Here is a 26404-nt window from a genome sequence, read left to right on the forward strand (position 1 = left end):
CTTTCTTAATGAGTGCATACACCTTTCCTGTAACCTCACAATGAAATGGTACTTTTACTATATCTCACATGCACTGGTGTTCAGATCTAATTACAGGATTGCTTCACTTATGCTTGAAATATCAGATAGCTGAGAGCAGCTGAACATTCCTTTCTAAGCACTGATCTCATCCAACATACCTCAGTCACTTGCACAGTAGAAAATAGCTCACACACAAGTAGAGAGTAAAATGGAGAAGAAAAATCAGTCAAAACCCAATGGCTGAATGTATAAGAATGAGTTCATCATTAATTGAGAATATTCCATTCCTGCAATAAATATGTGGAAGCAGCAGTGCAACTTAATTTATCTGTTTCTTAATATGGATTGATGGTATACAGAATATACCTCCATTTTTTGCTTTGAAGATATGGCTTTCTTTATCCATAACATTATGGCAAAATAACACATTTGCTTGCAGCACCATGAGAAACTATAAGGCGAACTATTACCCACTATGAAGAATAAGGACAATTTACTAACAAACACTTCTCTGCTAGTAAACAAGAATTTACCTATAGATCCCTCTCAAGGACTGTTTTTGTGTCCCTCAAGCAGGTGATCTTGAATATAAAAAGGCAGGCTATAATGAAAGGGTCTGTGCTTTCTAGATTAGATGTGTGGTCCTGGTATGTCACCCTGGACCAACAATTACGGGAATGAGTAAATTTTAATAACAAAATGGAATCACCTGACATAAAAATTGCTTTTGTAAAAATGCAATCTATTATTAAAACATGGCAAGGTATTGTCTGAACCATTTCTTGTCTTCTTTTTCCTTGTGTGCTTATTTTTATCAGTGGAGAGAGGGCAACCTAAAGTCCTAATATAAGGGCCTTGCCATATCTTCAGGATCCTAGAGTCAAAAATTATAGTAGATTAAAAGTGATGTTGGTTGGTCCACGTGTGACCATTTTGTCTACAAAATCATGGCTCTTGCTGTGTATCTACTCTTCTTCCATTTAGTACCGTTTTTAGAACCCCTCACATTTGAGAAAAATATTTGTTATTATCAGTAAAGATATGGAAAAAACTGCATTTCTGCAATGATCATCTCCGGAATTTGAATAGTGGGTTACAATTACCAAAAGGATATGAATAGAATGGGCCTGAATAGAAAGATGAGTAATAAATAGCAACAACAATACATTTGTAGCCTTATTGAGCATTTGTTTTTTTTAGATGGGGTCAGTGACACCATTTGAAAGGTAGAAAGAGTCAGAAGAAGAAGGCAAATAATTCATAAACAATAAATAATGAAGACCAATTGAGAAGTTGCTTAGAATCAGCCATTTTTAACATACTAACATTTAACTTAAAGGTGAACCACCCATTTAATAATATGGCAAGATTAGGGATTGGCTTTTTAACAATAAAATAATCATCAGTTTAGTCTCTGTTTCTGATGTGATTCTTGTTTATCTGGTATAAATGTTGAACTCAATGGAGGTTATGTCATAAAATGTTCAACTCTTGCTACAGTTCTACTGTACATATAGCGTCCTAAAAATGTGATAGCCTTAAAGTTAAAGAGTTAGATTTTATGTTTGGCTTCGGTCCTCAAGAGGAACTTCCCTCCTATGGACATGTGACATTATCTTTGAAATTGTTGCATTATATTAATAGGAACCACGCTGAAAATAGCAATCATGCAACATCCCTTTCTGCACTTCCTGCTTTAGCTATTTGATTTAAGGTTCAGTACATAGGAATGCTGTTGACTCTTTTAGACACAACAATTTGCTGGGTTATTTGTATCCCTGAGACCTATGCATTTCTAATTATCACACACACACGCACGCACACACACGCACACACACACGCACACACACTTTAAAGTTACATTTGTGGAGAGGGACACAAAACTACAGAGTTCTCCAAGCAAAATTTCAAAGCCACTGCTTCTTAGCTTCCAATTTGGTCGATGTTTTAGGTCTTTAATAATGTTTAAATAGAATGGGGTTTAATATGGGAAATCAGTTATTGCCTGTATAAAACACCAGTCACTTGTTATCATTAGTTACTTGGCTAACTGATAAGGATTATGTCCTTCCACTGGCATTATACTGAACAAAATGGTTAGAGGTCACCTACATTGGGCAGCAGTACATAAAATAAGTGACTTATATAACTGACCAACATGCGAGTACCTAATCAGTGAACGTTCAAATTACTCTCGCAGGTTCATAAAATGTCTTTATCCCAGCATACAAAGTTCAGAGTTAATATTTTCTTTGTAGTACTTTAATACATAAAGACATAAAACTGTTTGACCATGCACTCCCAGCTTTGTTTAGGTAGTTTAGAAGAGTTTGGCCATCTGGGCATGTGTGATCCTTAGGAAATGACGAGGGTCCACATTTTCAACCTATAGGTTGGGGACCAATAAGTCAGACACCATGATGGATCAGCCAGTCTCGATTCAGAAACTCTAATATAGTTTAAATATATAAGCTACTATGTGGTCATGTGGGCTGCCATTAAGGTTAATTGCACATTCAAGCATCATATGCCACAGGCCTTAGAGCAGGGTCAGACTGGGGGGGGTCAGGGCCCACCGGAGCCGCCACATCAGGGCTTCCGCAACCCCCAAAGGCCCCCCTCCCCAGTCACAGGCCTCCCCTCCCCAGTCCCTGTCCTGCCCAATTCGCAGCACATACCTACATTGGGCTCATTTGTGGGGGGACAAGTGGATGGAGTTGGTAGAGCAAGAGGGCGGAGGGGGTGGGGCAAGAGGTGGAGCGGGTGGGGCAAGAGATGGAGCAACCAGGCAGAGCCGGGCAAACAGGTGGAGGTCAAGAGTGGAGGGGGAGGAGGTCACACTATGTGGAACGGGGCTGGGGCCCACCAGGTTTTTTCCCAAAATCTCGTCGGCCCAGTCCGGCGCTGCCTTAGAGGATCTGCATTTGTATATACTGTATATACATAAGTAATTAAAGGTTGAGTTATTCTGCATACCCTGTCTCCACTAACCTTTTATTCTCTTTAATTCTCATTGCTATATCAGCCACCACCATCTCAAAAAATTGTCTTTTAGATTTTTTTTTACAATTCTATGATATAATAATCTGCTTTTTGCAATCTCGAACACTGGCTCTAATACGGGGAATATACTTAAAAGCTAGAAATCTAGAAAATGTTATTTTAGAAGAGTAAAATATTTAATTTGGTACAAGTAAATGAATCGCTCTGTGCATAAACAAACATTTCAGAAGTCAATCCCCCCCCACCCAAAAGAATATTAACTGTATTTAGGCTTTCTGCCATACCCCTAACATATATAAAATAATATAAATATATAACATTCCTACTATGTATTTAGTTATGCATCCCTATTCCTAGTCCATGCTATGTGTATAAGACAATACTCCTGGCCAGGCACTTTAGAACAGGGCAGTATGAGTGCTTGGAGCCAAGGTATTTACAGAGGCCAGAATGAAGTGGAGCTGAATTTGTGAAACCAGTCATCAAGGTTTTACATTTATAAGTGCGTATGATATTGCCCATAAGTTTTAAAAACAGGAAGGTTCTTTTCTTTGTATTTAATGCACTAGTATGCATCCAAAATCTGGATTTTAGGAAGAATACTAAAGGAGGAAGAGGGAGGATCACTGTCTTACTTTGCAGCTGCGAGGATTATCTTATTCTGTTTCTGCCTGTTTCTGAAATTCAATCTGGTCTACATATATAAAAATAGAGCGAGTGCAGACTCCACATGTCACAGCCAATGTTGATACCTAGGAAAGAGCTGGTATGTGGGCACCGAACTTTCATTAGAGATCTCTGACTTGGAAGCACTATATAGATGTAAGAATGAGTACAGGTAAATGATGCAGTGATGACCATCCAGCTATTTATGCTGATCTCTAAAGCAGAGTTGAGAGCAGAACAGAACAGAGAGTACTAAGTGTGGGGAGGAGATACTTACTTGCTTCTCTGGCTTTATCTACGTAGGTAGTTGTCAAATCATCATCTACAGGATGCTCCACTGGTCCTATCATGGGAATGAGATGCCTCTCAGCTCGGATGCTTTTGATAGCATGTGGGAGCAGCAGAGACTCAGGTGATGGAGAAGTAACACGAGGTAATTGTTCCACATCATCTGATGGCAAGAAGCCCTCCACATCAGAGTAAGGGGTTTCAGCCCTGCTTCCCCCAGGCTGATATACAATTTCACGTTTGGCCACCCCTACAGTGGGCTGTAAAGCACATTCAGCAACACCACCAGGTCCACTATCATATCCACTCATCTCAGACAATGACTGCTGCTCAGATTCTGTCTTGTTGCCGCTCCCTGGTGGGGACCTGGGACTCTTTTTACGTGCCCTGCGGTGCTTTTCTGGAGCAGAAGGTTGCTGGCTGTGATGCTGTTGATTACTTGGTGGATGAGCTGGGGATGCTTGGATGTCTGCGTCACTATCAGTTTCCCCGTAGTATGCTTCACTGTCTGGAGGAGAAGTGATGCTCTCCAGGTGCAGCAGTTTTGGCTGAGCAGATGTTGGTAAAGCTGATTGTGGTGCTGCCCATGAACGTGAGGGGTCGGGACTTCTGATGCGGTTCGGGCTGTTTGGGGAAGGAAGGACTCTCTGGGTTTGTGGTGCACTCTGTGCTCCAGCTGCTGCCCTGTATGGGACCAAAAAAAATACAGAGTCACATTACATCCAGTCAATTTTTAGATGAGAGGTGGGAACAGGCACACAAGGGGTGACTGTAATGAAATGAGGGAGTTCGTTTCAATGTATAAAGGGCTGATGAGACGATGCTCACTTGATACATATTAGAACTTTTGTGCCCCAGGGAAACCTCTAGTGCCAGCAATGAGCTTTATTGCTTATGGCTATGGCTGAAATGTGGGGCTGAAATTCAGTCTCATAGCCTCTAAAATCATTGGGGGAGTTTATTATGGCAAAGAGATTATAACCAATTAATATTTGAAGCAATTGTTAGACAGCACATTGCAAAGGAAAACGTTTTGTATTGTGTCATAGAAACAAATGGAATAATGGAAGCAAACAGTATATTGCAAAACAAAAACAGAATGCTTATGCTGTATGTGTTCTTTATGCACACTTTAATGGTTTGTAGGGTAACTGAGTTTTTTGGGGTAAAAAGACATGCAACTCAACCAGAAATTGTGGGTGTCACACACCCCCTCACCCAGTTATCCACAGTAACAGCCCAGTGTCCCAACGTGTCTTAGCTCCAACCCTTTGCTTAACCAGATATTAAAAATCATTAAAATCACACCCAGAAGCAGCCAAAACCAGAAACACAAATGTGGGGGGAGGGCTTTGGCTGATGGTGGCTTAGTTTGGGGATAGGGCAGGGCGTGCACCAAATGCATCCAGATACCTTGTGTTTCAGGTTGGCATTTCTTGGTTTGAACTTGCCGTCAATTCTTTATCATTAACAAGATGCTCAGTTCCTGTGGTGCCCAAAGTGTAATGCACAGTGCATATATATATGGTTTATAGAGGTATAGACAATGTTTTTTATATATTTATATTTGCCCTACACATTATAATTATTATTATTATTATTATTATTATTATTAAGGGGCAGATGTATTAAGGGTCGAATATCGAGGGTTAATTAAACGTCGATATTCGACTGGCGAATTAAAATCCTTCGACTTTGAATATCGAATTCGAATCGATCGAACGATCAAAGGAATAATCGTTCGATCGAACGATTAAATCCTTCGAATCGAACAATTCAAATGATTTTAATCCATCGATCGAAGGATTATCCTTCGATCAGAAAAAACTTGGAAAGCCTTCCCCATATGCTAACATTGACTTCGGTAGCTTTTAGGTGGCGAACTAGGGGGTCGAAGTTTTTTCTTAAAGAGATAGTACTTCGACTATCAAATGGTCGAATAGTCGAACGATTTTTAGTTTGTTCGATTCGAAGTCAAAGGTCATGGTCGAAGGTCGAAGTAGTCAATTCGATGGTCGAAGTAGCCAAAAAAAACATTCGAAAATCGAACAATTTTTCCTCTGTTCCTTCACTGGAACTTATTGAATGGGCCCCCAAGTGTTGCCGTGATCTTTAGCCAAAAAAACTCCACAAAAGATTTTCCAACATTACAGTTACTCCTGTGATTTTTGGCAAACTGTAGCTGTACATTTTCAGAGTTATTTTTGATTAATAGCTTCTTTGTGCCACTGTCGCAGAAGACCAGTGTTATTCAGATATTTTCGCTAGTTGATCTCTACCTTCATTGACATATGGTGGAAGCAGCATCAAGCTGTGACTTCATCCGCATAAACTAGTCCGGATGCACTATTAATATGTCAGGCCAATGTAGGTGCAACTTCACTTCCCAGTGGCGCTAAACCGCTAATACCTTTACCTGTAAGTCATCATTAAATATTATTTCTGAGCATTCCTAAACCTTGCCCTGTCTGTTGCTGGATTTATATTGTGAGACTCCTTGCCTGTTTTCTATCCTGTGCTCTGAACTCTGTTTCTACTTTGGTATCTGCTCTCAAGCCTTGCCTGTCTTCCAAGTTCTCCATTTTACCGGTGCCACTATAGAGGTCTCCTTCCTCTATATCTAAAAAGACCCCCTTCCTCACCTGCTCTCTTATGTGTGAAAGGGAAGCAGAGAGCTTTAGCGCAGGGCAGAGAGTAGGCTGAGTCAGTTGGGGAGTGGGTGGGGTCAGCTGAGGAGTGGAGGGGGGAGTGGGAGGAGTCCATGCAGAGAGTAGGCGGAGTCTTGGTGGGAAGTAGATGGAGGCGGAAGGGTGGGAATGGGAGTGCGCTGGGCACCAATGCACTTTAGTTACGCCACTTCTTGTCTATCCTGACAGTTACCAGTACTAAACTTGCCTATCCAGTATGTTCACTTCCTAAGTCCTTACTAATCCTGCCTTGATGACAATAACCCTGACACTTGTTAAAACAGAAGGAACAATGGATGGTCCAAATACAGGGAAAGAACTGAAGCAGAACTTGAATCGGCCTGCTAAAAACTTGAAGTTTGGGTTAAAGTTCATCTTGCAGCAGGACAATGATCCCAAATACAGGGCTATGGAGCAGTGAAGCAACTTGAACAAAAAGGCAGATGTCTTACATTGGACCTGTCAGAGCCCTGATCTTAACTGAAAATATGAAAATGTATGTGGACAATATACATCTAAATCACCACTTAATTGTGTGTCATTTCTGCAAAAGGTGACTAAAACTATTGGAATTGTTTTTTATTTTCTTATTATTAAATGGTTTCTTTGCAGAATGAAAGAAAATGCAGTTACAATCAACTTTTCAATAAACATGTTAATGGTTTTAAAGTTATTTGTAACTGTATCTGCAATTGAAAGCAGTGACTGTCAACATTCTGCACTCTTGGCAGACTTCAGAAACACTGTTGCAAGCTGGCTTATTAACAGACCTGGAGGAGATCTGATTCCTGTTAACTTTGAGAGACAGCTCCAGGGAACAAAAAAAAAAGTTATTTACAAATAACGTTAAATCAATGAAAATGTTTAATGCTTGTATTTTGGAAAGTTGCTTATACTTTAGACAGTTTATTTTATTCTGCAAAAATAATTTTTCGGTTGAGGACCCCTTTCATTCGGCCATGTTGCAGATACATTTCCACTTGTTGCGCTAATAAAACTAATCCCTTGGGGGCACATTTACTAAGGGTCGAATTTCGAAGTTTAAAAACTTCGAAATTCGACCATCGAATTTGATACTTCGATAGTCAAAGTATTTTTACGGCCGTTTTCGATCGAAGTAAAAATCGTTAGATCAATCGATTAAATAGTTCAAAACGAACGATTCAAACGATTTTACAAAAAAATACTTTGACTACTCAAAACTTAGCCAAACACTCAGAAAGTTTATAGGAGGTCCCCCATAGGCTAAACAGCAATTTCGGCAGGTTTAAAGGGCACCAATCATGACCAAAATCATTTACTAAGTAAATACACTATGTGAAAGTTCAAGAAATCCGATTTTTAAAACAGTTAGAATTGTTTGTATAATGTAAATGATCAGCTCACTATACTTTCTGCAAGATCTCCCCGATCTCCCCTGCAGTTCTAGCTGAGGCAGGCATCTTGGATTTCACTGGCTCCTCCTACCTATATCTTCCCAGCCAACTGTAGCTCTGAAATCTCGCACATGCTCAGTTCAAATTCCTTGTTTGCTTATCAACCCTTCTAAGCTATTTTCAAATCAGCCAAACCTGTGTGTTAGCTGCTGTTCAGTAGTGCTGCCACCTGCTGGAAGTTAGTGTGTGCCCTTCATTTGCATAATAACATCACCAGCAGGGGACAAGATAGGGAAATCTCCTGATACTTGTAGTGGAGGAGTTTACTAAAACAAGGCATTCTGGGTAGAATACTCAAAGCAGTGTTACAATCTGAGCATGCTCCTGAAATTTGCACATTAGAGTCTCTGTTATAGTCACAATATGGCCTCCCTCAGTGAAAGAACCCATTTGACAAAGTAAGGGATTTTTTTAAAACCTGCAGTTTTTTCAGAAAACTAAATATGTAGTTTGATTAAACGTGTTTGATTTTGGCTGTGATAGGTGCCCTTTAAGGTGGCAAAGAGTCGAATTCAACGTTTTTTTAAAGAGAAAGTACTTAAATTTTCGAATAGTCGAATTTGTGAAGTATTTTCAATTTAAATCAAATTTTGGCTTATTCGATGGTCGAAGTACCCAAAAATTACTTTGAAATTCGAAGTTTTTAAATTCGAAAATTCACTTCGACCCTTAGTAAATGGGCCCCTAGGTGTCTTCAAATAAACACAGTGCAGTTTTTTTTACAAACATATGCAATTAAATGCTCACAATCTATGCAAACTACTGATTAATACAAAGAGGCTTTTATACAATCACAGTGGTCATCAGAAAAGTATCAGACAACGACTGAAACATAACTACAACCAGTTTGTACATAAAATATATTGCATTTATTTACAGACTACAGTAGGACTCATTTATCAATACTGGGCAAATCTGCATCTGCACAGTAATCCAGCCAGTTGGCTACCTCTTGTTTTACCAATCCCCAAGATAGCCCCCACCAGGCACAGCTCTTAAATTATATGAACTAGAGACACTAGAGACAGTATTTAAAAGTTTAATACATGTATAAAGAGTTGGATGGCACAGCAATATATTAACTGACTGGCATATGCACATTAATTGTGTCTCTCAAAATATAGCTCTTTCTATCTATCCCTGGACTACCCATTCCAATTTATCGAGTCATTCCGTATGACTACTAAATTGGACCCGTGCTGACCATTATTTAATGATGGATCCCACTGGCCCCTTCCAGGGAGAACTCTTTGGAATATCTCATAACAGCAACACTTCCTGCCTGTCATGTATAAATATACTGTATTACATGTATGGCTCACAGAACATACATTGCATTCATAGGCACTATATTTGTTTCAGAGATTATTATGGCTACAGTTATGGCTACAAATAAATCTACAGATTAGCCTAACCGTTTCTCTCTGTCACTTTCCTTAACAGACAGGCAACTGTGTCTGTTAAAAATAATTTTGACTTCATGAAGGCATCCTTGCCATTTACTTTCAGGGCTCAAAAGAACATTATGTTATCAAAATATGATTTCTAATAGATAAGAATTTGTCACCTCCTGCTGGTGCAGTAGCTGAACTACAAGCTGAATCTAAATAAACTTTATATTGGTGTGCCGTCAAGAATCTGTGCAAATCGCCAAGACACTTTAGAAATACTTAAAAAAAAAGTTATATCCCCATAGAAACAAATCCATAAAACAAATGGATTGGATCTTTAAGAAAATGCATCCGTGTCCCCTCGGTCAGGACCAGAAAATTTTCGGTTACCGATAATATCTCTGCATATATTGCTGATCTGACGATATCAGTGGAAGACACCAGCTTTTGTCAGACATAACTTTCGTACGATTGCTGTCAGGGGCAGAACATCGTCTGTTCTGTTCTTTTACTACTTTATTTGATCTAAATGGTTAGTGGCAGGTCAGGAGATGGCACAAAACGATTGTTCGTCCGATAGGAGGGTGAATCTGCTCGTCTATGGCCAGCTTAAGAAACACTTTGGCTGTAGTTAAAAAAATGGGCTGACTTGAAAAATGTGCAGGCCCAGGATATTGGGAGTAACTTATGAATGTAGCGAAGATAAGGAACATCTAAGTAGATACTCACATGCCGCCCTTAAATGGTGCGCATTCCATAGCAGGTGCAACTTGCATACATAAAAGATGTATATAAGAAAAAGGGGTGCTAACTGGTTTAAGGCAGCTATGTGTAGAAAAGAGTAATGTACACAAATTACAAAGTCCAAATACTCCAAAGGTCAAAAACAAATGTTTGATGCTCCAAGGGTTATACGCAAATTATCCGACAACGACAACAAATGTTCTACGTGGGGTGCTGCCTCCTTAATCTGCTGGTCCCAAGCAGGCAAAGTCTACAAATAAACATAAAAGAATGTGGCACAACAATTGTATCCACATTTAATCAAAGCGAGATATATTGCACTTACAATTGAGCAGAAAATAATTGTTCATCAATTAAGTCTGATAAATCTGTTTCCCAGTGAGGCTCATTTATTAACACAGGGCAGCGCTAAAAAGAGCGCAGAGGTCTGATATTTGCCCAGAGCATGCGAGTATTTATTAATGTTACGCACAACCCTGCAAGATACCTTAAAAAGTGCGATTGTGCGCTGTTGTAGACGCAGGCAGCTGAGACGGCGCGGAACTGCGTCTCAGTTGTCGCAATGCTTATACTAAATTGTGCGCTCTGGAAGTCCGCAAAGGTAAGGCTTAGTTGTGCGCATATATGAACGCACATCTTATTTTAGTTGCGCTACCTATCGCGCATATTGCGTTCAATGTGCCCCACCTGCTTTTATTTTTACGCAAATATTTCTTTGCTTCCAAAGGTTTTTCGGCATCCTGGAACTCTTAAAGGAACCTTGGTCTCTTTTAAAATGTTGGGGGCGAGACCTGGTTGCTTGTTCTCCTTTGAGTTATCTTTTAGTTTAACATTTGGTTAGTGGTTATCATTTTCCATTAGTTGTAGAGTTTGTTTTAATTAGCTTTTTATTTAGCAGTTCTCTTGTTTGCAGTTTTAGCAATGTGTTTGCTAGGGTCCAAATTACCCTAGCAAACATGCATTGATTTCAGTAATAGATTCAGATATGAAAAGGTTAGGCTTTCAATAGAAACTGGAGTAATAGACACAGCATTTGTCATCTGAAAAACAAACATCCCCACCAACAGGCAGCAGACACTAATTGCCAGAACCCAATTTAGCAGTATTGCCCTGCACACATAAGTAAAACTGACATTCAATCAACATGAATCGCAAAAATGCGAACAAACTAGTGCAGCTATTTTGAAGAGCGTTACTATTACGCCACCAAGAGGCTGTTGTAAAAATTGTGGTGCTGTTGTGTGGACGCAAATCTGCGAATATATAGACGCAACTCTGTGACGGCCGCAGTACAAGCACATTGTAGCCACGCCCCCAGACACGCCCCTCTCAAACACGGCATAATTTGCGACATAAATGCCCAATCTTTTGCGCAAAGCGCATAAAAAAAGCTATCGCAAAAGCTAAGTGATAAGCGCAATAACACGCAAATATATTTGCGGTGTCGCTTGTGATGGCGTAGTCAAATTTTGCGTCCAATTATGCGCTGCGCTGCGTTAATAAATGAGCCTCAGTGTGTTTTGTATATCGTTCTTTGATTAAAGGTACTCATACGATTTTTACACCCCTTCCTTAATGCTTATTTGTCAACTTGCATACATAGTCAGGTGCTACACTTTGCACTCTATTCTGTAAGTGCAAGTGTAACTGAGCCATAATATATAAAAATAGCCAACTGCTGTAAAACAATAACTCCTGCATTAGTGATGAGCGTATCCACCTGAAACCTGCAAACCATCCATGGATCAGGCATATTATGCTTGTAATGGGGAAACTACCATTTGCATAATGTGAAGTCACAAGCCCCGCCTACAGAAATGTTCAGTGGGGGTCGGTGTACATCTTGCAGTCCTACTCCCCCTCCCTCCCCTGAAACTCGTATTCTGCAGGTGGCCAAATTGAAGCAGAAGATGTGATGGAAAATGGGCACGTTGACACTGCAGACTCTGCACTGACCCCTGGACCTGCTGCTTGGTAGTTATGCCACTGTTATCTATGATTTTAAGAAACTATGCCATGTCCTTGTGAAAATATACATGACAAATTTAGAGCTTTGCCTAAGAAGTCCTATAGTGTGAGAATAAAAATGCAAGATGTGGCTAAATAAGCTCATCTTAATGATCATTTTGGGACAGATTTATGACATGGTGTAAAAAAAAAACTGCGGAATAATTCACCACGTGCTTGCCAGTCATAATCATGTAACATTTGCGTCATTTTACAAACACTTTTATTTAGTGCAACTTCCACTGGAACTTACTTACTTATAAAAGTCTGGATCAGTGCAAAATAACGGTGGAAAATCTGGCTTTCATACAGGGTAAATATCACACACCTTGATAAGTTTGTCATTTTTTAACACAGTTTTTCCTTTAAATTATGTTTAACGCAGCATAATAAATAGGCCCCTTTGACTTTGACACCAATCCATCATTTGAATGTATCCCCATCCTACATGAGAGCCTGAAGGTGCTAATTCCCCTCAAGACAAACTCCATGCAAGAAGTGACTGTAGTGAAAGGACTAGTGTGACTAGAGTGTGAAGTGACAAATGTTTTCTCCCACAGAACTGATTACTAGAGATTTACACACTCTCGCGCTGTCTGTTTGTTCTCTTCTCCTTCATTTGATTCAGGCTCCTTTTCTTCAGCTAAACATTCACTTTGTCCTTCTGATAATGAATTATTTAACAAAATAATTTTATATTTTATATTTATTTATTTTATATTTATTTCAAACTGTTTATTTCGAACACAATTTTTTTACCAATGTTCCTGTGATAACGTCTGTCTTTATTTTATATTAGCATTTTTTGTAACTGCATAGGCATATAAAATGTGCTACATAAGAGGACAATGCACAATATATATACTGTATATATGTCCACATGTCTAAAATAACATGCCAATTAGGGGAAGGAGCACATTAAGAATCAAACTAAATACAAAATATTGCATAAGAACTACATAGATTTTGTAGTGAAATATGTGCTAACCAGAGCCCCAGATGTCAACACAAAATCTATGTAATTAAAAATGCAAATAACAGCACTGTACTGTCTTGGCAAAATTGGAGATTTACATAAATCTAATATGTAAATTGATTTTTACAACAGATTTTTGAAATTTAATTTTGAAATTTAACATGGGGCTAGACATATTGTTAGTTTCCCAGGTGCCCCCAGTCATGTAACTTGTGCTCTGGTAAATTTCGCTTCTCTTTCCCCCCCCCCCAGCAGACCTTTAGCAGAACAATGGGAAGGTAACCAGATAACTGCTCCCTGGTAGAAATAAGAACAGCCCTCAATAGAAATAATCCATGTCCCACTGGGATACATTCAGTTACATTGAGTTGGAGAAACAACAGCCTGCCTGAAAGCAGTTCCATTTTAAAGTGCTAACTCTTTCTGAAAGCACATGACCAGGCAAAATGATCTGATATTACAGCTAAAAATAAACTTGTTGGGTTAGGAATTATTTTTTTACATGATAGAGTGAATTATTTGCAGTAAACAGTGTAATTTAGAAAAAATAAACTACACCATAAAATTTATGACAGAATCCCTTTAAGCACACCATCCCCTTTTCAGTCTAAAGTTCGGGGTTCTTAGGATTGTGAGATGGGTGGTATGACAGTTTGAATATAGGATCGCATCCCTTAGGGCAGAAACAGAATTCATTCTTAGCAAAATAATCCAACATGAACTAGCCCAGTTGATGGAAAGGCCATTTATGGGGATGTTCACCTAAGGTTTACTATGATGTAGTGAGTGGTATCCTGAGACAATTTGAAATTGGTTTTAATTTTTTTTTATTTGTGGTTTATGGTTAGCAGTTATTCAGTTTAGAATCTGAGAAGCAAACTGGTTGTTACGGTACAACTGTGCTTACAGTTCTAAAAACTACATTTATGAATGTGCAAAAATCAATGATGATAATATCCTTATAGGAGAAGGAAAGGATAAAATTAAGTAAGCTTTATCAGAAAGGTCTATATAAATACACTAGTAAACCCTTAAAGTAATGCTGCTCTGAGTCCTCTGTCAAAAGAAACACAGCATTTCTTTCCTTCTATTGTGTACACATGGACTTCTGTATCAGACTTCCTGTTTCAGCTTAAAACTCCAGGGCAGGACTTGAGCATGTTCAGTTTGCTCCTCTCTCCCTTCTCCCCTCCGTGCTCTAATCTGAGCCCAGTGTTATGTGTGAGCAGGGAGAGACTCAGGCAGGAAGTGATGTCACACCAAGCTAATATGGCAGCTGCTATCCTAAACAAACAGAGAGAGCTTCTACAGTTGTTTACTCAGGTATGGTAAAGCATTCTGCAGAATAAATATAGTGTTACAGCTTGCACTATTGTGGCTAAACTTTCTGCAATAAACTGCTTCGGTAGCTTTCCTTCCTTGTTCTGCTCAGTGACGTGATGTTTTTATCCCTGAGCTTTACACTGAACAGATCTTTTTTTAAGTCATGGATGCGTACGGGTTAAGAGCAACTGCGTAGATCATGGTAGCATTAGAGCTGCAAGCACATTACAGTGGGGAGCATTAAATGCCGCATGAAAATTAATAGTTTGTTGCTGAGAGAGATGCTATTTCGCCTCAACAGGTGGAAGAGAATCCTTCATGCTGAGATTAAGTATGAAGGGTGAGGGGAATGCTATTTTAAGAAACATAAGGCTGTTGACTTTGATGCTATTATAAACTATTATGTATTCTGCATGTTGGGTAAACAGCTGTATACTAGAGAAAAAGGTGCCAAGAGCTTGTATTTCAGCCCTTCTCCGGTGTGAGGTAGTTCAGTTTAATCCTCCAGGGTGATTCCAAAGGAGTTTTCTTACAGACTGGTGCAGGAACACAATCTGTGTATGATACAGTATATAGGGTTTATTGCTGAGATCCCAAAAGCAAAATGCTGCTAAAGGTTTGACCATGACTTGAGCTGATTACACAGCGGTCAATTGTTTTGCACGGTTCATTATTGTACAAACTATTATATTGCACATATACTGAAAGTTGGTCATGTGTTTTAGGATATAGACATTTTTAGAGATGGTACACAGGTGTCATACTTTCTTAATGTTTATATAGTGACTAAAGTACCCCCTATTGTAAAATATAAGGATATTATAAGTCCCCACGGAGTTGAATGACCATATAAAAGCATGAGGCCGAAGACCGAGTGTTTTTATACAGGTCATGGAACTCCTAGGTTACTTCTAATATCCTCATATTTTCCAACAAGGGGTACTTTATTTATTATAATATATAACTTTTAGTGAGTCATGTGACAAAATGACATCACTACTCACCATTTATAACTGATGACATCACTATTCACCATTTATAAGGATATAATTTACAAGACATTCATGGCTCTTGTGTATTATATATATATATATATATATATATATATATATATATATATATATATATATATATATATATATATATATATATATATATAAATATACCAACCAAACAGATCCACACTCTTCCAATATACTCTATATTCATCCGCCCAGTGCTGCTCCTGGGATTAGCAATATAGAAACAAAGAAGTTGGTAGCGCACACCAGGGACTTGTATATAAAATATTTATATTTATGCCATAAATAATAAAAGGATTTTCTATTATATACAAGTCCCTGGAGTGCACTACCAACTTCTTTGTTTCTATATATATATATATAATATATATATATATATATATATATATATATATATATCTTGATAAAGGCTCTGGACACGAGCCGAAACGTAGATTGCTGACCATTTTAATCATGACATAATAAATTAATTTTTTATATGAGAAAACCAGGAGTGCGCTACTATTTTTGCTCGTTTGTATATATATATATATATATTAATATATATATATATATATATATATATATATATATATATATATATATGGTTTGTCCCTGAGGAAGAGCAGAGTCTGTGCTCGAAACAAGCTCCTGTCAGTGCAGTATTTTTTCTTGCTGTCACAGCGTACTTTGGCTCATTTGCACAAAATCATCTCAGGCTGTAGAAATGAAGCATGAGTCACTGAGCCAGAGATAATTGTTAGGCTACTGGAATATATGTTGGTTAGTTAATTCTCAGATTTACCAGTCTGACCCATGTTGTTTGTGAGGCACTAATAATAGGAATCACTCAATGAAATGCCCAGCCACATTCACAGAAGTGAACCATGATGTCAGTTGTAGAAAGGTTGACTGATTCATTGTGTTGCACCAGTTAATTACTGTTAGTATGAGGCTGAAAGAGTAATAAAATATGGCTGATTTAATGATTTACCATGCTAATATTTTGCAAATAAAGTAATATATTCAGATCTGTGAATGTGTCCATGCTTACTTAAGCTATTATTAGGAAAGCACACTTTAAAGATCTAATAAAGGAATACTATTTGTTTACCTACGTTGGAATATAACAATTAGTGCAGAAACTTTTGCAGTTAATCATGGGATAAACTCACAATTAGGGTTGCTACCTTTTCTGGAAAAAAAATACCAGCCTTCCTATATTCTTGCAGTTTTTCCTATTAATAACATTGGCATCAAGCATAATTTTTACCGGCCAGGAGCCTAACCCCATCCTTCCCTGTGTCCCTCTTTCGACTGCAGAGAAACAGATTTAACGTTGAGTAACAAAAATCCTGTTATCAGATATATGGAAAATATCTAGATCTCTGGATGAAAATTAGACACCTCTCTAGCATAGTCTCCTTTGAATCCTTGGCAGTCATAACTGATATTTCTGCTATACCCAATTTATCAGTGACTGATTGACATGCTGAAGACAGTGTGGCTAAAATAGAGATGCACATTTGGTGGAACTGCCCAAAAATCCAGGAGTTTTGAAATAATGTGTATCGCTTAATCCCAGCCTCAGCTCTTTTGGCAATATCATAATTGCACGTACTCACTGGAAAACTCCTACTCTTCATCACATCATCTCTATAGCCAGATATCTACCAGCCAGAAATTGAAAGAAATCCCCTAAATATCAACCATTTTTGTAAAGTTATACAGTTCTGCAGGGGAATCAGCTCACCAAACATTGTAGTTGGAAGTGATATCTCTTTCTCGTCATCTTTTGCAGCCTCTCTTATATTATTTGCCTGCCCTGGACCAGACTACAGAGGATTAGGATAGCTATAAAGAGCCCTCTACTGGTAGACTGATATATTGCCTTCCTCTATACTAGCTATTTCTAAACATCATATTATCCTTTAGTTATATAGCACAGTCACAGACATTTATTAGAGTTTAAAGAGTTGGTTTATTATTCAAGTGAGTCCCTGTCCCAGTGATGATTACAGTTTAAAGTTCCTATCCCTATATCAGTCACACAATGGGAAGAAACCAGAATACCTAGAGGAACCCATGGGAACACTATATTATAGAAGCTTGCATCATATCAAGATACGTAATACGTGACATATCATGATATATGTTGAAAAGACAGAAAGTTAAGGGGCTTATGTAAGAGAGATAAGTAACAGTAAGAAATGGTTGATCAAATAATAAAATAGAAAAACAGCAAAACTCCCAGTTATACTTATAGGCAGCTCAGAGTTACATATTTATTTAAAAGTCCAAAAACGCTATGATCAAAGACCCCCCACAAATCTAGTTTGCCCAAAAAGGAAATGTTTTTATACCTTTTGCCTCGGTGCTAAGACACATAAGAATGGTTACCTGCAATTTTTTGTCCAGTGCTTATACCTATAAAAAATTGAAAACAAAAATATCTGACTGACACACAGGTTAGTGGATAGGTAGGGAGCAGAAGATAGGATGACTATGGGCTCCCCCCTGCCTGCCCTCATGAATACAATGCTGAAGAACGCTGGTGGCTCTGTATTCACGTGGCTAGCCATTTAACAATGGCAAGTTGCAAACTGCAAAAAATGTTGGATTGTGTCTATTTCTTGCACTTAGCACTCTGGCCTTATGTATGAGGGAAACAAAACCTTAGTGAATTAGTGAAACAATAATATTATTATACTGGGTGATATCTACCTAACAGCAAATATAAATAGCTAAGAGACATTACCATACATACCTTCTGACACGGATGTGAAGACTACCGCCTATTGAATCAATCATTAGCATGGCTTGAGCATGCGTTAGCCCAGTACAAGCCTTCCCATTGATGGAGATCAGTTCATCATTTTCTCTTAGTCCTCCTCGACATGCCTTGCTCCGCTTGCGTACCTTCAAATGGAAGAGAAGTCCATTTTACTGCTGTGTGTACCAATCCTCTTTAATTAATACATAAATAAGGGAACAATTAGCCGATTTTGTCGAACATCTTAATAGGGTACAATAAAAAGGATATCAAAGGTTCCGGTAGTCCGCTCCCTCTGCCGGTTCCCAAAGGTGTCTGTTCTCCCTCAGACTCGTACAGAAATTCAATCCGTAATTGTGGAAAGAAACCAGCGCTCATCCAGCACGAGGTTTAGACAAACAAAGGGGCAAGAAAATAATTTCCAATATAGTGTAGTATTATTGCATGAATTTAGTACACCACTTTGTGAGGTTAAAGTACTTGTAAGAAAAGTGCCCTTTTCAAATTATACTATTTGACGTGTAACTTATTTAAATCCACACAGTGTTGTGAGTCTTATGTGAAGGTACTCACGAACGTTACTTAAACTTCGTGAGTACGTTCACATAAGACTCACTACACTGTGTGGATTTAAATAAGTTACACGTCAAATAGTATAATTTGAAAAGGGCACTTTTCTTAGAAGTACTTTAACCTCACAAAGTGGTGTACTAAATTCATGCAATAATACTACACTATATTGGAAATTATTTTCTTGCCCCTTTGTTTGTCTAAACCTCGTGCTGGATGAGCGCTGGTTTCTTTCCACATCTTAATAGGGTAATATGATAGAAGGTTTTAAGTCTGCCCATGTCTAGTAATACATCACAACCAATAAGATGTGTGTTGTAAAACACCGGACTTGTAAGTGCTACCAGCAGATTGGTTGCTATGGATTACTAACGAGCTTTAAACTCTTTCTGACTTTGCCCTATATGTTATTATATTTAGGACCAGGTGTCTAAAAAGCAGGTGGCACAGAGATTATTACTAATATATTTTATCATTGGTGTCCTTTGATTCCAGGAAGGGCATCTGCAAGCAGTCTGTTTTATCCAGGTTTTCCACCTTCCTCCAACACTCAAAAATATACAGTACAGTTAACTGGCTCCTTTTCTAGTTGTCCAGATTATGTGATAGGAAACTTGGACTGCAAGTTCCACTGGGACAGTAAATGATGTATAATCTTTGCTGGATATGTTAGGGCTATATAAATAAGGTATGTTAAAAAAAAGCAGTGTATGCATCACTTGCCTTTAATCTAGAGTTTACATGGACTGGAGGTACCAAACTGACCATACTACACCAGTTTATTAACTTGTACTACACAACACACAGCAGATGGATATTATTAAATAATCCTATGATTTTCCTACTTTAAGTATCTCCATTTTTTAGGCAGATCTAATTGATGGTGGACATGCTTCTGCTTTTTTAGGGTTTTGTCATCTGAGCATTTTCCTTAATGAAAATGCAGCATCACAACTTTCAAAACGGATCACTTTTCCCTTTGTTAAGAATTCTGTGTCAGGCGATCTCAGGTTCCTCCTGTTCATCTAAATCGGAAATCTGGGACATGTAGTGTGCGCAATACGTTTGCTACCAATCCAGTATCTTAATTACGTGGATTTTATCATTACAGCACATTTGAGTAGTGATGGGCGAATCTGTGCGAAACGCATTGAAGTCAATGGGCGTCAATAACATATTGACGCAATCGACAATTTTTATACGCATGACTATTTGCTCCAAATGCATTAAAGTCAACGGGCTTCCGAATACTTTTGACGTGCAACAATTTTTATGCACGTGCCAATTATTTTTGACACAGCAGATTTTTCACTGGCGAATTGTCGCCACAGTTTCCCAAATTAATTTGCTTGCAGCAAAACTTAGAAATTTACCGCAAATTTGTGTCTGCTGAATTTATTCGTCCATCACTACACTAGAGATGTCGCGAACTGTTCGCCGGCGAACTTGTTCGCGCGAACATCGGGTGTTCGCGCTCGCCGGAAGTTCGCGAACGTCGCGCGACGTTCGCCATTTTGGGTTCGCCATTGTTGGCGCTTTTTTTTTGCCCTCTCACCCAGACCAGCAGGTACATGGCAGCCAATCAGGAAGCTCTCCCTGGACCACTCCCCTTCCCCTATAAAAACCGAAGCCCTGCAGCGTTTTTTCACTCTGCCTGTGGTGTGCTGAAGAGATAGTGTAGGGAGGGGCTGCTGCCTTTTTAGTGATTTCAGGGACAGTTGAAAGTTTGCTGGCTAGTAATCGTTTTGATACTGCTCTGTTATTGGAGGGACAGAAGTCTGCAGGGGTTTGAGGGACATTTAAGCTTAGGTAGCTTTGCTGGCTAGTAATCTACCTTCTACTGCAGTGCCCCTGTATGTAGCTGCAGTGGCAGCTGTCCTGCTTCTGATCTCATCTGCTGACTGCTGCAATAGCAATAGTCCTTGTAAGGACTGCTTTTATTTATTTTTTTGTTGTTTTACTACTACTACTACTACTACTACTACTACTACTACTATAAGAGCCAGTGCTATTAGTCTAGCAGTGTTGGGAGTGGGACTGGTGTGCTAATCTGCTGCTCTAGTAGTTCAGCAGCACCAACTTTAATTTTTTTTTTTAATATTCATTCTTTTTTTATTTAACTTTTTTTTATTTTACTATCGCTGTAGTAGTGTATAAGTTGACCTTTTAGGCATTATTTGCCCTGTAGGCATTTTTTTGCCCAGTTTTGTTATTCAACCAACTGCTATCTAGCTGTGTGCCCGTGTTCACATTCTGTCTAAATATCCATAATATTACCGTCTCCAGAAAAAACACCGGAGTGACTTTTTTCAAGCAGCCATAATAATTTTACGTAATCGTATCCATCGCGTAGTAGTGTATAAGTTGACCTTTTAGGCATTATTTGCCCTGTAGGCATTTTTGCCCAGTGTGTTATTCAACCAACTGCTATCTAGCTGTGTGCCCGTGTTCACATTCTGTCTAAATATCCATAATATTACCGTCCAGAAAAAACACGGAGTGACTTTTTTCAAGCAGCCATAATAATTTTACGTAATCCGTATCCATCGTGTAGTAGTTATAAGTTGACCTTTTAGGCATTATTTGCCTGTAGGCATTTTTTGCCAGTGTGTTATTCAACCAACTGTTATCTAGCTGTGTGACCGTGTTCACATTCTGTCTAAATATCCATAATATTACCGTCTCCAGAAAAAACACCGGAGTGACTTTTTCAAGCAGCCATAATAAATTTTACGTAATCCGTATCCATCGCTGTAGTAGTGTATAAGTTGACCTTTTAGGCATTATTTGCCCTGTAGGCATTTTTTGCCCAGTGTGTTATTCAACCAACTGTTATCTAGCTGTGTGACCGTGTTCACATTCTGTCTAAATATCCATAATATTACGTCTCCAGAAAAACACCGGAGTGACTTTTTTCAAGCAGCATTCTTATATTTTACGTAATCCGTATCCACCGCTGTGTATACGTTGACCTTGTAGGCATTATTTGCCCTGTAGGCATTTTTCCCAGTGTGTTATTCAACCAACTGCTATCTAGCTGTGTGCCGTGTTCACATTCTGTCTAAATATCCATAATATTCCCGTCTCCAGAAAAAACACGGAGTGACTTTTTTTCAAGCAGCATTCTTATATTTACGTAATCCGTATCCACGCTGTGTATACGTTGACCTTTTAGGCATTATTTGCCCTGTAGGCATTTTTTGCCCAGTGTGTTATTCAACCAACTGCTATCTAGCTGTGTGACCGTGTTCACATTCTGTCTAAATATCCATAATATTACCGTCTCCAGAAAAACACCGGAGTGACTTTTTTTCAAGCAGCATTCTTATATTTTACGTAATCCGTATCCACCGCTGTGTATACGTTGACCTTTTAGGCATTATTTGCCCTGTAGGCATTTTTGCCAGTGTGTTATTCAACCAACTGCTATCTAGCTGTGTGACGTGTTCACATTCTGTCTAAATATCCATAATATTACCGTCTCCAGAAAAAACACCGGAGTGACTTTTTTTTCAAGCAGCATTCTTATATTTTACGTAATCCGTATCCACCGCTGTGTATACGTTGACCTTTTAGGCATTATTTGCCCTGTAGGCATTTTTTGCCCAGTGTGTTATTCAACAACTGCTATCTAGCTGTGTGCCCGTGTTCACATTCTGTCTAAATATCCATAATATTACCGTCTCCAGAAAAAACACCGGAGTGACTTTTTTTCAAGCAGCATTCTTATATTTTACGTAATCCGTATCCACCGCTGTGTATACGTTGACCTTTTGGGCATTATTTGCCTGTAGGCATTTTTGCCCAGTGTGTTATTCAACCAACTGCTATCTAGCTGTGTGCCCGTGTTCACATTCTGTCTAAATATCCATAATATTACCGTCTCCAGAAAAACACCGGAGTGACTTTTTTTCAAGCAGCATTCTTATATTTTACGTAATCGTATCCACCGCTGTGTATACGTTGACCTTTTAGGCATTATTTGCCCTGTAGGCATTTTTTGCCCAGTGTGTTATTCAACAACTGCTATCTAGCTGTGTGCCCGTGTTCACATTCTGTCTAAATATCCATAATATTACCGTCTCCAGAAAAAACACCGGAGTGACTTTTTTCAAGCAGCATTCTTATATTTTACGTAATCCGTATCCACCGCTGTGTATACGTTGACCTTGTAGGCATTATTTGCACAGTGTTTTCTTCAAACCGCCATCTAGCTGTGTGAGCTTGTTCACATTTTGTCTAAATATTGATAATATTATCGTCTCTAGAAAAACACTTGAGTTACTTTTTTTCAAGCAGCATTCATATATTTTACGTAATCCGTATCCACCGCTGTGTATACGTTGACCTTGTAGGCATTATTTGCACACTGTTTTTCTTCAAACTGCCATCTAGCTGTGTGTATTATCGTTTCAGAAAAACCAACTGAGTTTTTGTTGTTGTTGTTTTTTTAAAAATAATGCCAGGCAAGGCAGGCCGCCACGCAGAGGCCGTGCTAGGGGCCGTGCTGCTATGCAATCCTGTGGCCTAGCAAATTGCCAGTTTTAAAAAGCCAATGACCCTGAACTCCCAAAATGCTGAAGAGGTAGTTGACTGGCTTACACAGCACACCCATCCTCTACCGTTTCTAACTTTACCACAACATCCTCCTCATCCTCCACTGCTATGGCCACCCACGTAACACTTCCTCCACCACCGGTGCCCCTTCTTCACTGGAGTCAGAGGAGTTATTTTCCCATGAGTTTCTTGAACTGAGTAATGCGCAACCATTATTGCCAGAAGAAGATGAAGGAGATGAGGACCTTACACCAGATTTAATTCTGGCAGAGAACACGATAGAGATGGACATAATGAGTGATGAGGAGGAGGTCCCCGCTGCTGCTTCTTCTGTGATGTGTCAGAAGAAATTGATGCATCTGAGGAGAATGATGATGAGGAGATTGATGTTTTGTGGGTGCCTAGTAGAAGAGAGCAAGAGGAGGGTAGTTCAGATGGAGAGACGGAGAGTCAGAGAGGCAGTAGGAGAATAAGACTAGAAGAAGCAGGGAGGACAGCCCGCAGGGATCAGTAGGCAACAACATGTATCGGCACCTGTGTTCAGCCGGCCAACGCACCCGCCATTGCCGCCAATACCGCCAACTCCGCCAACTTCTACTGTTACCGCCAGATCGCACACTTCCAAAAAGTCAGCAGTGTGGGATTTTTTTAATGTGTGTGCCTCTGACAAAAGCATTGTAATTTGCAATGAGTGCAGTCAGAAACTGAGCCTTGGTAAGCCCAACAGCCACATAGGTACAACTTCTATGCGAAGGCACATGAGCGGCAAGCACAAAGCACTTTGGGAGCAACACCTCAAAGGCAACAGGCAAACTAAAAGCCACACTCCTTCTGGTCCAGCATCTTACTGCTCTACCTCTGCTTCTCCTTGACCCGTCTGAACCACCCTCCACTCCGCCTTCCACCTTGACCACCTGTTCCCATTCCCAGTCATCTGCCACCAGCCAAGTTTCTGTGAAGGCCATGTTTGAGCGTAAGAAGCCAATGTCTGACTGTCACCCCCTTGCGGCGGTCTGACAGCTGGCTTGTCTGCACTCTTAGCCCGCCAGCTTTTACCATACCAGCTGGTGGACTCTGAGGCCTTCCGCAAATTTGTAGCAATTGGGACACCGCAGTGGAAGGTACCCAGCCGCAATTTTTTTTCTAAAAAGGGAATACCACACCTGTACCAACATGTGCAGAGCCAAGTTACCGCATCTCTGTCACTTAGTGTTGGGCCAAAGGTCCATATGACTACTGACGCATGGTCCTCCAAGCATGGTCAGGGCAGGTATGTCACCTACACTGCCCACTGGGTGAACTTGGTAATGGCTGGGAAGCAGGGAATGGGTAGCTCAACAACAACAGTGGAGTTGGTGTCACCGCCACGGATTGCACGCGGTTCTGCCACCACCTCTACTCCTCCATCGCTCTCTACCTCGTCTTCTTCTTCTTCTTCTTACTCTGCTGCTGGGTCCTCCTTCTCCTCCTCCACACCTGTGCACCCCCAGCTCCCCTAGGCTATTCGACGTGCCAGGTACGCCGTTGTCACGCTGTCTTGGGGATGACGTGCCTGGAAAGCAAAAACCATACCGGATCTGTACTCCTGTCATCTCTGCAGTCACAGGCCGATCGGTGGCTGACCCCACACCAACTGCAGATCGGAAAAGTGGTGTGTGACAATGGAAGCAATCTGTTGGCAGCGTTGAGACTAGGCAATTTAACACATGTGCCCTGCATGGCACATGTGTTAAATTTAATAGTCCAACGTTTTGTCTCCAAGTACCCAGGATTCCAGGACGTTCTCACCCAGTCCAGAAAGGTGTCGGCCCATTTCAGGCGTTCCTACACAGCCATGGCACGCCTTGCTGACATTCAGCAGCGCTACAACATGCCAGTCAGGCGTTTGATTTCTGACAGCCAGACTCGCTGGAATTCAACGCTCCTTATGTTGGAACGTCTGCTGCAACAACAAAGGGCCGTCAACGAGTACCTTTTTGAACTGGGTGGTAGGACTGGATCTGCACAGCTGGGGATTTTTTTCCCCCGTTACTGGGTGCTTATGCGCGATGCCTGCAGGCTCATGCGACCTTTTGAAGAGGTGACAAATATGGTCAGTCGCACCGAAGGCACCATCAGCGACCTAATACCCTTCGCTTTATTCCTGGAGCGTGCCGTGCGACGAGTGACAGATGAGGCTGTAGACCAGCGTGACGAGGAGCTGGAAGCGCACGATTTCTGGTCGGAATCACCAGAACGAACCCAGGCACCTGCTGCAACGCAGGGAGAGGTGCCAGAAGTGGAGTCAGAGGAGGAAGGTGGCTTTGTGGAGGAGGAGGAGGAGGACCAACAGGAGCAGGCTTCCCAGGGGGCTAGTGGTGACCTTTTGGGGACCCCTGGTCTTGTACGTGGCTGGGGGAGGAGACCGTGGATGATGCAGTCCTTGATAATGAGGAAGCGGAGATGGATAGCTCTGCATCCAACCTTGTGAGAATGGGGTCTTTCATGCTGTCATGCCTGTTGAAGGACCCCCGTATCAAGAGGCTTAAGGAGAAGGACCTGTACTGGGTCGCAACGCTACTAGACCCTCGGTACAAGCATAAAGTGTCAGAAATGTTACCAACATACCACAAGTCCGAAAAGATGCGGCATTTACAAACCAGCCTGCAAAACATGTTGTACAATGCTTTTAAGGGTGATGTCACTTCAGGAACTCATCAACATTCCAGGGGCAGAGGTGCCAGTAATCCTGCCACGAGCACACCTGCAAGGACAAAGCCCTTTGGCCAGTCTGTAACGTCAGACATGCAAATGTTTTTCTGTCCAAGGCAGCGCCACAACCCTTCTGGATCCACCCTCAAAGAACGCCTCGACCGGCAGGTAGCGGACTACCTGGCATTAACTGCAGATATCGACACTCTGAGGAGCGATGAACCCCTGGACTACTGGGTGCGCAGGCTTGATCTGTGGCCAGAGCTGTCA

At 40.3% G+C, this 26404-nt stretch overlaps 1 protein-coding gene across 1 annotated transcript in view; it reads right to left on the reverse strand.

Annotated features, from left to right (window-relative positions):
- synpo2l.S (synaptopodin 2-like S homeolog) overlaps positions 1 to 26404 on the reverse strand; it is a 57101-nt gene that overhangs the window by 17181 nt on the left and 13516 nt on the right. The window contains exons 2-3 of the mRNA XM_018227603.2: positions 18311 to 18462; positions 3968 to 4662 (exon numbers count right to left, since the gene is read on the reverse strand). Of these exons, the coding sequence (XP_018083092.1) occupies positions 3968 to 4662; positions 18311 to 18462 (847 nt within the window). The remainder of the gene's footprint in view (positions 1 to 3967; positions 4663 to 18310; positions 18463 to 26404) is intronic.

Source organism: Xenopus laevis, chromosome 7S (genome assembly GCF_017654675.1).
Source record: "Xenopus laevis strain J_2021 chromosome 7S, Xenopus_laevis_v10.1, whole genome shotgun sequence".
Taxonomy (NCBI): domain Eukaryota; kingdom Metazoa; phylum Chordata; class Amphibia; order Anura; family Pipidae; genus Xenopus; species Xenopus laevis.